The sequence below is a fragment of the Mustela nigripes genome, chromosome 17 (assembly GCF_022355385.1).
Source record: "Mustela nigripes isolate SB6536 chromosome 17, MUSNIG.SB6536, whole genome shotgun sequence".
Taxonomy (NCBI): domain Eukaryota; kingdom Metazoa; phylum Chordata; class Mammalia; order Carnivora; family Mustelidae; genus Mustela; species Mustela nigripes.
The window spans coordinates 19422806-19435021 of NC_081573.1; the positions used below are offsets into that span (position 1 = coordinate 19422806).

The following is a 12216-nucleotide window of genomic DNA, read 5'->3' on the forward strand; positions in this document are numbered from 1 at the left end:
CCACCACGCCAAAAGGTCTGAGTCACCGAGTAAGGCCCGCAGGGGCGCAGCCAACTGTCCCTCAGGGTCTCCGACTCGGGTCCGGGTCCCCCCGAGCCGGAAGCTGCTCCTGGCCGCTCGGCCTAGGGTCCAGCACTCCCGCCGCGCCTTCTACGTGGCGTTGGGTTTGATCGCAGACCCCGCGGCGTCCGTGCTCCTTCAGGGCGGGGCCGCGACTTCATCCCGGAGCTCCGCGTTTACCCCCGGGGCTCCAGACAAGGGGCCGGGTCCCTAGCTCCGGCCTTGCTGCGGCCTCGGAGACCCCGGGCCCGCCTCTGCGCCACAGGGCTGACACAGTATCGAAGCCCAGATTAGAAATCGAGCGAGGTGCCCAGGGGCTCCAGCTCTCCCCGCCGCAAGCCGGGGACCCGGGGCGCGGCTTCGCCCCGCCAATCCGGAGCCGGGGCGGGGCAGGGGGCGTGGTCTCCGCGGACCCCGCGGGGTCTCCAGAGCTGCTAGCCTGCCCTGGGGCGGGGCTGAAGGGGTGGCCACGCGGGCGGGGCGGGACCGGGCGGATCCCAGAGCCCTCCCGGGCCGACGCGCCGCGGAGCCTCGCTCAGTTCGCCCTCCGCGCCCCTACTGCAAGCATGACGGACGCTCTGCTGCCCGCGGCCCCCCAGGCGCTGGAAAAGGAGAGCGACAGCTACTTTCGGAAGGTGGGCGGCTGCGGGTGGGCGGGGAGCCTACCGAGAGCTCTATATCTGCTGCAGCCAGGCTGTGGAGGGGGTTGCGGGAGCGCGCGGCCGGGGTCGACCAGGCCGGGAGGGGGAGGGGGCGCACTGGCTTGGGGAGGGCGGGGCAGAGGCTCCCGGCGTGGGCTCGGGCAGCAGTGTACCCGGCGGCACAGTGCAGGTGGCTTCCGGGGCTGGGGGCGGGGAGGGGTGCCTGGGGCAGCCCCACGCTGGTGGCGGCGGAGGCTGGGGGCCGGGAGGGGTGCTTGTGGCCGCCCCGGCGGGCAGTCCTACACGACTGGGGAAGGGATCAGTGCCTAGTTTGGGGGACGCCCGTGGCCTTGCGGTGCGTTGGAACCGGAGCCCATCTTTAATCCAAGCTTTTGGCGGGGCGCGGGTGGAGATAGAGGGATCCTCCTCCCCAAGTGGCTTGGCGTTCTCATTTTGCCTCCAGGACGCTTCCAGTGTACGTTTCTTCCGACTTTTAGAAGGCAGGGGAGATTTTTCGGTGGGAGGTGACCTCCAGCGTTGCCCCCTTTTCTGCCCCAATCGCCTGGGAGGGAGTGCGCGCAGCAGAAGTGAGGGCGCGGCGTCGCCCCTGCTTATTTTATGGCTGAGCCGATTTACCTGATTGTTGGAGAGACCCTCCGTGAGCACAGGCTCCGCGGGAGATTTGTACGCCCTTGCGACCGTCCGCACACCGCCAGCCACCGGCCCTGGGATAACAGCCCGACCACCCAGTCTCCCCAAAACGACCCCAACTCGCAGGATGGGGGCGCTGAGAGGCCTGCAGGTGGCCAGGCCTGCTGTACAAAAGATGCTTTCGAACCTGGAGGCACGGTGACACTTTCCACCCTGCCTCCTTGGAGGTTCTAGCGATTCTAAAAATAGCTTTTGGAGGTTGGCCAGCTTTGACTGGGTAGGTTGAAAGATTGTTTTGTGTGTGTGTGTTTTTAATATATAACTCATAGGACAGAAGACTGGAGTTCGTAATTATAAATAGGGAAGTGAAACTGTTTCCCACAGGACAATCAATTCTTAATTGTTAAAAGCCTAATGATCCAGTCGGTAAATGAACTTGGACTCTTTCCTTCTTCCACGTGACACAGCCTTTGGGCTTTTGCTCTTTGGTGAGGAGCAGTAGCCCCAGGGGATGGGCAGGACAGGAGGGGAACTAGAAACCGGTGAGGTTAGAGTGGGGGAAAATTCTTTTTGGTTCAATTGCTTTTAGCATTAAAAAAAAAAAAAAGTAGTTTTAAGGTATATTTAAGTTCAAAGATGTCATCATGGAATTACAGGATTATAACTTCTAATTATGGGTGGCATTTGGGACAGAGGATCACAGGCCATGGAATTGCAGAAGGAGGTGGGGCCTGGGAATCCCTAGATCTTGGTCCTAAGGCCCCAGAACCTTTCTGTCACCCTGACAAAATTCCCGTGTTGCTTTCAGCAAGTTGCTTTCTCTTCCCGGGACTTCATTGCCTCCCCAAATCGTTTGTTCTGTCAACAGGTGGAAGTCTGGAGCCACAGGAGCATTTGGGGGAAGTGACAGAGGGAGGGGAAGGACAGTGAGGGTTCTATCCCCATGTCTTCTGGAACAGGTTTTCCAGGAGACGATGTGCTACGGGAAAGAGAGAGGATGGCCCTGCGGACGGGGGAGCTGAGACAGGTTGCAAGGTTGGGTGTTTCTAGGTGCACTTTCTCTGGTGGTCAGTGGGAGAGAATCATGGGTGCCAAATACGATGAAACACTGGCTGGCGATTAGAAACATCTCTGTTTTTTTTTCTTTTTAAGATTTTATTTATCCATTTGACAGACAGAGATGACAAGCAGACAGAAAGGCAGGCAGAGAGAGGAAGGGAAGCAGGCTCCCCGCTGACCAGGACCCTGGGACCATGACCCGAGCGGAGCCGAAGGTAGAGGCTTTAACCCACTGAGCCACCCAGGCGCCCCAGAAACATCTCTTTTGAAAAGGAGATCTTATAAGGATCGTTGTGCTGCATCCTACCAGCCCAAAGAGTGTTCTTTGTACCAGAATATTAAAAGGTGTTGACGTTGCACCTTTTCTCAATTGGTGATCTGAGCCAGTTTGACCTGAATGAAAGGTAGATGTGACACAGGTGAAAAGGGGAGGAAGAGCACGTCAGGTAGAGGGAACAGCATGGGTTGAAGGCATGAATCATGAGCACTTGTGAGGGAATCTTCTAGGATGTGGAGCCGTAAGTGGGAACGAGGCTGTTCCAGGCCATGCGTCCTGCTCAGGAAAACAGGGAACCTCAGGGATCCGTTCAGGTGTTTTAAGTAGGACCAGATGTGAAAGGTTCATGTCTGGGAAAGCTGAGTCATCGGTGAGTGGGGGGTAGGGGAGAGGCCCCGGGAGGAGTCGGGGGTTTGGCTCCCTGAAATTTTGGTCATTTCTACCTTGCCTACTCCGATACCATTGATGACTTCTCAGTCAGTTATAAAGTGCTGGGTAAACACAGCCTCACCGCCCATCCTAACCGCCAGCCTACACCCGACTCAAACCAGGGATCTAGACTCGAGGCAAGGGATCCCAGTGAGGAGGTCAGAATGCTGAGCGACAGCAGTGGCCGTGGGGGATGGGAAGAGCTAAGGGATGAGATGTGGCCGGGGAAGGTGCTGATGACCGGATGTCTGGCGGATGTCTGGCATAGGTCTCTGGGTGAAAGGGCAGCACCTCCCTGAGGTGGGGGAGCCTGGAGACTGGTGTAGGGCAGGTGGATTTGGGGCCTCCCATGACATATCCAAGTGGTGGTCTCCGGGGGAGTCCACTCTACAGACCTGACACACGTGAGAGCGTGGCTGGAGATGCAGCTTTGTGGCGGCGGGGGCGGGGGGGGTACACACCAGTATGGGAGGCAGTTGGGGTGCTGTGAGAGAGCCCAAGGGAATAATCCTTCCACTTAAGGGACAAGCAAAGGAATGGGAGGCAAGCCAGAAAGGCTGCAGTGTGAAGGAAGCCTAGACAAGAGTCTTTTTTGTGGAGAGGTAGGGTTGACAAATCAGAGAAACACTGGAAGATACTGGATTTAGTTCTCTGGGGGCTTGTTAGCTAATGAGTGGGTAGAGTCAGGGGCAAAAGCCAGTGTGGTGGGGGGCAGAGGGGAGAAGGTCAGAGAAGGTGATAGTCAGGGTGGGGGATTAGAGGAGAGGGAAGGAGAGAGGTTCATTTCATAGTGAGGATGTCTAGAGCCTTTTTAAAGCATGTGGGTAAAGAAGTTCGGGGCCGAGGGCAAGTTGAAGATGTGGAGGAGAAAGGGAACAAGCTATGGAGGGGGTCCCCGGAGGTGAGGGGCAGGGTGGGGCAGCTGGGAAACAGCTGCTTTGCATCCTGGGTGGACTCCTGAGACTGGAGATACCCCCAGCGTGGGCTTCTCCATCTTGTCTTTGGGCTTGGGAGATTTGGGGCACATTCAGAGGATCCAATTAATTGCTACTGAAATCAGGCTTCTCTCTTATCCTATTCTTTATCCTGTCTTTTTTCTCTTCCCTTTTTTCTCAAAAATGCCATTCTGCTCCATTCATTCAGAAGGCATTTCTGGAGTGACAGCTCTGAGCCTGACCCCTGTCAGATGCTGGGGCCGACTCTACTCTCCCTCAGTCTGGCTTCTGTGGCCGTTCGCAATGGGCCTCTTTTCCTGGGGTGCCAGCAGTGCCGGGAGTCAGTGCTTCCTTTGCCCAGATAGCTCCGGCCATGCCTGAATAGGAATCAGCTTCCTTTCTTTAGAACAGAGAGCAAAAAGTGTGTTTGGTGGTGGTGGGGTGGGGTGGGGTCCGTGTCCATATTCAGAGCTTCAACTCTGTCATGTGTGACTTGCATACAAAATGCAAACAAATTGCCCAAAAGGTCACTTTGCCAGCAGGGCCCAGATCCCCCTATGTACAAGGCGATCACTGGCAGAGAGGGTGCCTAGTAAATCAGGGTCTTCTTGGGGTTTTGTAGTACTTGGCTGTACAGAGCCCGAGGACATGGACACAGCTTGGCCCCAGGCCACCAGTATAGACTCTGGCCTCCTGGGGCTGGCAGCTGTGGTGGGTGGGAAGGGGGTGTTTTTGACTTAAAAACAAACAAAACCCACAGAAAACTTTCTGGTCTATGGCAGTGTGTTTCCCTCCTGTCTGGCTTCTTACTGGTTTTTCTTTTTTTCCTTTACATCAATATGTTTACATAGATGTATAAGCTCTATTTACTGTACATTATTTTCTTTTTTTTTTAAGATTATATTTATTTATTTGACAGATCACAAGTAGGCAGAAAGGCAAGGAGAGAGGGGGAAGCAGGCTCCCTGCTGAGCAGAGAGCCCAATGCAGGGCTCGATCCCAGGACCCCGAGATCATGACCTGAGCTGAAGGCAGAGGCTTAACCCCCTGAACCACCCAGGCACCCTTATACATTATTTTCTTAAAAGAGATACCAGTGGAATTGGAGCTTCTTTTTCTCAAACAGATTTTCATGCTTATCTTAATGAAAGTGTGTGGGAGAATAGAAGAAGGCTTGTTCTGGCCTCTAGTTAATGCAGAGAAATCTGAGTTTCCGGGGTTCCGCATCCTGACAGCAGGTCCTGTTTCCGGAAAGTTCTGGGTGCTGTTGTCCTATAACCCGCAGGAAATCCTGTCCGTGGCCAAGAGAAAACCAGCTGGAGAAAACCTTGAGAAAGCTCTTCCCCAGGGCTGTGAAAAGGCCCTAGATGAAAGGTCTTAGCAGCGTGTGGAAGGAGAGAATCAGGACAAAGTGCAGTATTGTCTGTCCTTATCTCTGCCTCTTCATCCTTTGGGAACACTAATGACCCGAAATGAATTGAGTTCCATTGTTTTCACCCCCGAGCTGGAGGAGAAGTTGTTTCTTGTCCACAGAAACCTCCAGGCTGGACAGGGCCCCAAGGTCCACCATGTCCTGGTTTATGGTCTCTGTTTTCTCTGGGCTTCCTCGAGGCTCAAGGCTCCAGCAGAGAAAGAATTTTTTTTTCTTTTTTTCTCACTTTTACCCAGAAACTCCTCCTAGTTCCTGCTCTGCACCATTCATCTTAGTGAAGTGTAATTCCGTGTTAGACACATGTGCACATCATATAATTATGAGCACACTTGTGTGTGGGGAAGCTTTCTGGGTCTGCAGAGCACAGCGGGGTCATGGGGACTCATCAGCTCCACTTTTACTGGGTTGCGAGAACGTTCCTTCAGATGTCTGGATCCATCCCCTTGGAGCCTTGAATCCTTTTCCAGATGGGGAGGCAAGAGGGGTCTGAAAGTTGGTGGTGCGGCCCCCTTCCTCACTCCAAACCCCCCCCCCCCCCCCCGGTGATCTGAGCCAGGTCCTCAAGGCCAGGCTGGCTCCAGGTTCATCGTGGCCTTGGTGAGCGTCTGCCTAGCTTCATAGGTGCACATCGGCAATGCAGATGCTGCGTATGACAACACCTCTTTCGGCTCAGGTCATGGTCCCAGGGTCCTGGTATCAAGCCCCGCATCGGGAAGCTCAGCAGGAAGCCTGCTTCCTCCTCTCTCTCTGCCTGTCTCTGCTTACTTGCGATCTCTGTCAAATAAATAAATAAAATCTTTAAAAAGAAAAAGAAAAAAAAAAAAAACCACCTCTTCACACTGCGGGATCCTGGCCGAAGCGGAATTTCCAGGGTAACTCAGAGGAGAGTCAGTGTGATGGGCTAGCTGTGACACTGTAAATGTCCCTTGTTTCCTGGGGCTATATGGATGAATCCCAAGACACCACCTGTTGATACCAGGTATTGGCCTTAGCCTTGTCACCACTTCCTTCTCTGGCTCACGTGTGCCAGAATCTTGTGACAGAAAGGCTGCATTGGAGGTGGCCTCAGGGGACATTCGGACAGCAGGTGCAGCCCAGCCATAGGATGGGGTGTCTGGCAGAGTGGGTAGCAAGGGGTACTGGCCGGGAGTGAGATATGCCTGCAGCACCAGGGACAGGGGGAGAGATGATGAGTCCTTCTGGTCTTTCCAGTCAGACCCACATACTTCACTGTGGCCATGTGCCCTTAGCAAGTCCCAGGTTTTGTTGTTTTTTTTTTTTTTTTCTCCAAAGATTTTATTTATTTATTTGACAGACAGAGATCACAAGTAGGCAAGGAGGGGACGGGGGGAGTAGGCTTCCTGCCAAGCAGAGAACCCGATGCAGGGCTTGATTCTAGGACCCCGGGATCATGACCTGAGCCGAAGGCAGAGGCTTTAACCCACTGAGCCACCAGGCACCCCAAGTCCCAGGTTTTGATTGGGTCATAAGAGAAAAGGGCAGGTGATCAAGAACTGCAGAAGAAATTTCTTTGTCTCCAGTATTATTTGTGTTATAAAAGTAACATGAATTATTATAATTACAGAAAAAAATAATTATACAGGCACCTGCCTGGCTCAGTTGGAGGAACAAACGACTCTTGATCTTGGGGTTGTGAGTTTGAGCCTCATGTTGGGTGTAGCAATTACTTAAAATAAGTAGACTTTTTTTTTTTTTTTAAAGGCAATTACAGAAGTGTACTAATTCACAGACATATACCAGCCCTTACTCCATGCAGACACACTCCGTAGATAAACGCGGTTAATTGTTTCTGAGTGCATCCTACCGGCTGAAATAAGCAGGTCATTTTTTAGTTGGGACTGAAAATATATTTGATTCATGGAAATTCTGGTGTTTGTAAAAGCTTTGTTATTCATTGGACTTGTTGAAAAACAACTGTGAGTGGTACACAGGAGGTGCTGGGGAAGATTCATAGAAGAGACTGAAAGCAGCCTTTATTAAAGATTCCGGCAAAGTGTTGATTTCATATTGCTCCCCGCCCCCCACTGCCCAGCCCATGGGAATGGTTGGGGATGCCTCAGAAAAGCAGGTGCTCCTCAATGTGTAGCCCCGACACCCAGCAGAGATCCTGGAAGGGCAGGAAGGCTTTTGAAAAATGCCAGACTTAGGTTTTAATTTTTATGGATATGAAAAATTTGGGTTCTGTTCCTCCAGCCTGCCCTGAATCTCTAGCATGATGAAAAGTTAAATTAGACGTGTGTGTGTGTGTGTCTGTATGTGTGTGTGTCCTGCTCTTTCGGTGCTTTCTGGTTGACAGCCTCTGGCTAACTCACAAACAATTCTGTTTTCCAGAGTTGGGTGGTTGAGTGGGGAATTGCGTAACTGGGAAGGAGTGAGAAAGGCAGAGAAAATATCTTTGTGCTGTAGGAGTAGCAAAAAGCACCCTCTTCTACCTAGGAGACCTTGCCCCCAGTCTTATGCCTGACCTGGAGATCCCAGGTTTCATGCTGTGCCTTCAGTTTGCTGCAGAAACATCTCCACATGGAAGCTTTCTCTTTGCCTGGGTGGAAGGACAGCCTGTGCTGGTTTTCTGGGGCGAGGGAAGCCAGGCGCCAGGCACTGACCTGAGCCTGGGTGCGGGGGTGCGTGCGGGAAAAGAAAGACTGCGCTCCGTTCCCTCTGCGTCTGCTACCTGGGTGGCCTGGCCTTTTCTGCCTTCTTCGGGTCCATCTCTGCAGGTGTAGGCTGAGTAGCTTTTCCTTCCTGGCAAATTAAGTGCCTCCAGTTTGCACCCTGGTATGGCTTTTATTTTATTTTATTTTATTTTTTAAGATTTTATTTATTTATTTGACAGACAGAGATCACAAGTAGGCAGAGAGAGAAGGGGAAGCAGGCTCCCCGCTGAGCAGAGAGCCCGATGCGGGATTTGATTCTAGGACCCCGAGATCATGACCCGAGCCAAAGGCAGAGAGGCCTTAACCCACTGAGCCACCCAGGCACCCCTGGGTATTGCTTTTAAATACTTGTTTCCCTGCTGAGCGATGGGACTAGACGCAAAGGGCACTGTCGGGGATGTTGACAAAGGGAGTTGTCACTTGAGGTGGATGTATTCTAATTAGGACTCATGAAAGAATTAGTTGCAGATGCCAGAAAAATCCGGTCCAAAATCACACATAAACACACTGTGGTGCATCCCTACAATGGAATTCTAGCAATGAGAAGGGGCAGGCCGCTGATGAGTGCAGCCATATGGGTGGATCTCAAAGCATGATATTCAGCACGAAGCCGGACACGGAGGAGTCTGTAGTATGTGATTCCATTTATCTGAAGTTCTAGAACAAGCAGAAGACTGTGGTGAGGGAAACCATGGTATTGGTGGCCCTGAGGGGTGATGAAATTTTTTTTTTTTTTTTTAATTTATTTGACAGACAGAGATCACAAGTAGGCAGAGAGGCAGGCAGAGAAAGAGAGAGGTGGAAGCAGGCTTGCCGCTGAGCAGAGAGCCCGATGCGGGACTCGATCCCAGGACCCTGAGATCATGACGTGAGCTGAAGGCAGAGAGAGGCCTTAACCCACTGAGGTACCCAGGTGCCCCGAAAATGTTCTTTTTGATTGGAGTAGTAGTTACAGAGCTTATATGTTTGTCCAAACTCATTGAACTGAGAATCTATGTGTTTTACTATGTGTAATTTATACCTCAATTTAAAAAGTAGCTAGGGCACGAAAGGGAATGCATTGGCTCCTGTAACTGAGCACTCCAGAGAGAGGAATGTTTCAGGTCTGGCTTGATCTAGGGCTCAAATGTTGCTACTAGACACTCCCCATTGGTGGAAAAGGTCAGTGGGGAAAAATGGAGACGTCTTCCTGATGGGTCCTGATTACCCTTTGTCAGGTGCCCACTGAGTCAATTGCAGGGACCAGGGGCCTTCAGTTTCCAACTGACTAGACATGAGGTCAGTGTTCTTCCCCTTGGAAATGAGTTGGGGGAAGCACTGAGTTACCACCCTGTCAAGGGCTATGAGGTGGGAGAGTGGGTGTGGGGGGTGGGACCATGTCACTGTTCCCAAAGGATGCTGAGTGATGCTGGAAGCCACTCAGCAGGGAAGCACCGGAATGGTATCAGGGGTTGGGGGATTGCAGCCAAGCTGTCCTGCCCCCCCCCCCCCCCCCTTCCCCCCCCCGGCCCGCCCCCTGGCCCATCTTAGTGTGGCAGCAAGCAGGGACATGGGCTTCAGTCCTGCCCCCCCCCCGTCCCCCCCCCCACACACACCCGTAGACTCTTGAGTAGCTCAGTTAACCTGCAGGCCTCAGAACTGTGGGGTCTCGGCTGCTGTCCCAGCGTCCACACCGGCCGTCTGACTTCTGGGACAAGCCATGTGATGAAGCTGAGGCTTCACTTAGCACACTTGTTTTTCTGGTTGTTGGCTGTGGGACCATCCTTCCAGCATCTTAACTCTGGTGCAAAAGCCCACACCTTAGTTGGGAAGGGAACCAGCAGACTCTGGCGGAAAGACTCACTTCCCTGTAGGACTGTGACCCTGCACCTGCCGTTCTCAGTTCCCATGCTAAGCAGGTGTGACAGGTGCTGCCCTGGAACTCTGGCACAACCCCTCCAGTTTGCATTTGCTCAATATGCTGTTATTAACCCACCAAGGAGGGAGGCACGGGTGAGGACTATGGGTCCCCACCAGCAGAGAAACGCTGGCTGGAGCCACTGGATAGCTCGCAGCCTCTATAGAGATACCAGGGATTCTTTATGGCAGTCTTGCCCAGATTTGCCTCCTGGGGCTCCCTGAAGCTTCCACGTAGTCTTGTGGCTTCCTAGTGTTTCCAGCTGGCCCAGCATTCCTACCTGTCAGTAAGAGGTAATGTCGTTTTGGTTCCAATTACTCAGTCATATCTAATCCTAAGCATTCCTCGGTCTTATCTGGAAACTGACTCCGCATCTGTGGGCCAGCCAGAAATTGGGTAAAGGATAGTGAGCTGGAATGGCTGCTTATCTTAGCTCTGGGAATGTACATAAAGGAATTCGTTATTAAAGCGTCTCTGTAAAATGGAACACAGCTTGGGTGGAGTGTGTGATTTTGAGTCAGATCAGACCATCCCTTCACAGTAATTTTGGAAAGCGTAGAGGAAAGAGGGGAGGCGTTATTTTAGAACTTTAATATTCGATTGGCTTCATGTGGAAAGACGTGTCATCTTCTGTCTGCAAAAAGATAGTTTCCCGGTAGTTTTTTTTTTTTTTTTTTTTAAGATTTATTTATTTATTTGAAAGACAGAGATCACAAGTAGGCAGAGAGGCAGGCAGAGAGAGAGAGAGGAGGAAGCAGGCTCTCTGCTGATGAGAGAGACTGATGTGGGGCTTAATCCCAGGACCCTGGGATCATGACCTGAGTCAAAGGCAGAGGTTTTAACCCACTGAGCCACCCAGGTGCCCCCTGGTTTTTATTTTAAATCAGAGATCATTGAATGGTTTGAGAGATGTTAGCTGTAAGACCAGTCTAACTCAGATTCTGAATATATGTGTAATTTGAACTTGGGGGTGCTGCCTGGGGGCAGGTGGGCGGTGACCTGCTGACAAGTAAGAATGAGGAATCTTTCTGGAAGGAGGAACATGACTCGTTTCTGATCCTCTGGTCCAAAGGCCACTGATACGGGGAATCCCTGAGAAGATTAGGGCTCTGAATAATTTCTCCCTCCTTGGGGTGGAGGCCACAGGCATGGCTTAGGCAGAGCTGGGGCAGAGTTGAATGGCAGCCTCAGAGAAAGGGCATCTTTAAAACGGAGTGCTGCCTGGCAGCCACCCCGGGGGGTAACCGCAGCCCCTCTCCTTGGGCAGAACCTAGAGATAAGCTTCACAAAGAAATGGAGGCCTCACTCAGATCCTAGGGCTTTTTACCTCCTGGACTGGGAAGCACACTATTAAGTTAAAATGAAACTTTCATTCTGATCTTAAACTTTTTAGAATGGAACATTGCAGTCCAAATACTCTAGGAATAATGAACAGATGACACAGGACAGTGCACTGAAAAAACAACTCATGTGATCAATAATATATGAAAAAAGTTTACCAATAGTAAACGCACATTGGGAGAATAGGATGCTTGTTTGTTGTTGTTGTTGTTGTTGTTTTGTTTTTTTAAAGATTTTATTTATTTATTTGACAGACGGAGGTCACAAGTAGGCAGAGAAGCAGGCAGAGAGAGAGGAGGAAGCAGGAGGATGCGGGACCTGATCGCAGGACCCCCGAGATCATGACCTGAGCCGAAGGCAGAGGCTTTAACCTACTGAGCCACCCAGGCGCCCCAGGATGCCTGTTTTTGCATATCCACTTGGCAAAGATTAAAATAATACTTTTCAGGGCCTGCCGAGGTGACGCAGTGGGTTAAGTGCTGACTCTTGGTTTCAGCTCAGGTCGTGATCTTAGGGTCGTGAGATGGAGCCCCACGTGGAGCTACATGCTCAGCACAGAGTTGTCTTGGGTTTCTCTCTCCGTCTGTCTCTCACCCCCACTCTCTTTCTGTAAAATAAATGAAAAGGATACTTTTCAATTCAAAAATAGAGAGGCAACCCCGTTTAAAATGAGCCAGTATCCGAATCTGTATTTCTCCACGGAAGATATACAAGTGGCCGATAAGCTCGTGAAAGGATGTTAAACATCACGAACCATCCGGGAAATGCAAACCCAAACCATATAGAGATCTCACACACACTAGGTTGTCTATTAAAAAA

The 12216-nt window shown here is 51.7% G+C and overlaps 1 protein-coding gene across 1 annotated transcript in view; it reads left to right on the top strand.

The window, feature by feature from the left end:
- Window positions 1-553: 553 nt before the first annotated feature.
- Window positions 554-12216, top strand: part of RHPN2 (rhophilin Rho GTPase binding protein 2) — a 58258-nt gene continuing 46595 nt past the window's right edge. Inside the window, exon 1 of the mRNA XM_059383862.1 lies at window positions 554-695. Within this exon, the coding sequence (XP_059239845.1) occupies window positions 627-695 (69 nt within the window). The 5' untranslated portion in view covers window positions 554-626. The remainder of the gene's footprint in view (window positions 696-12216) is intronic.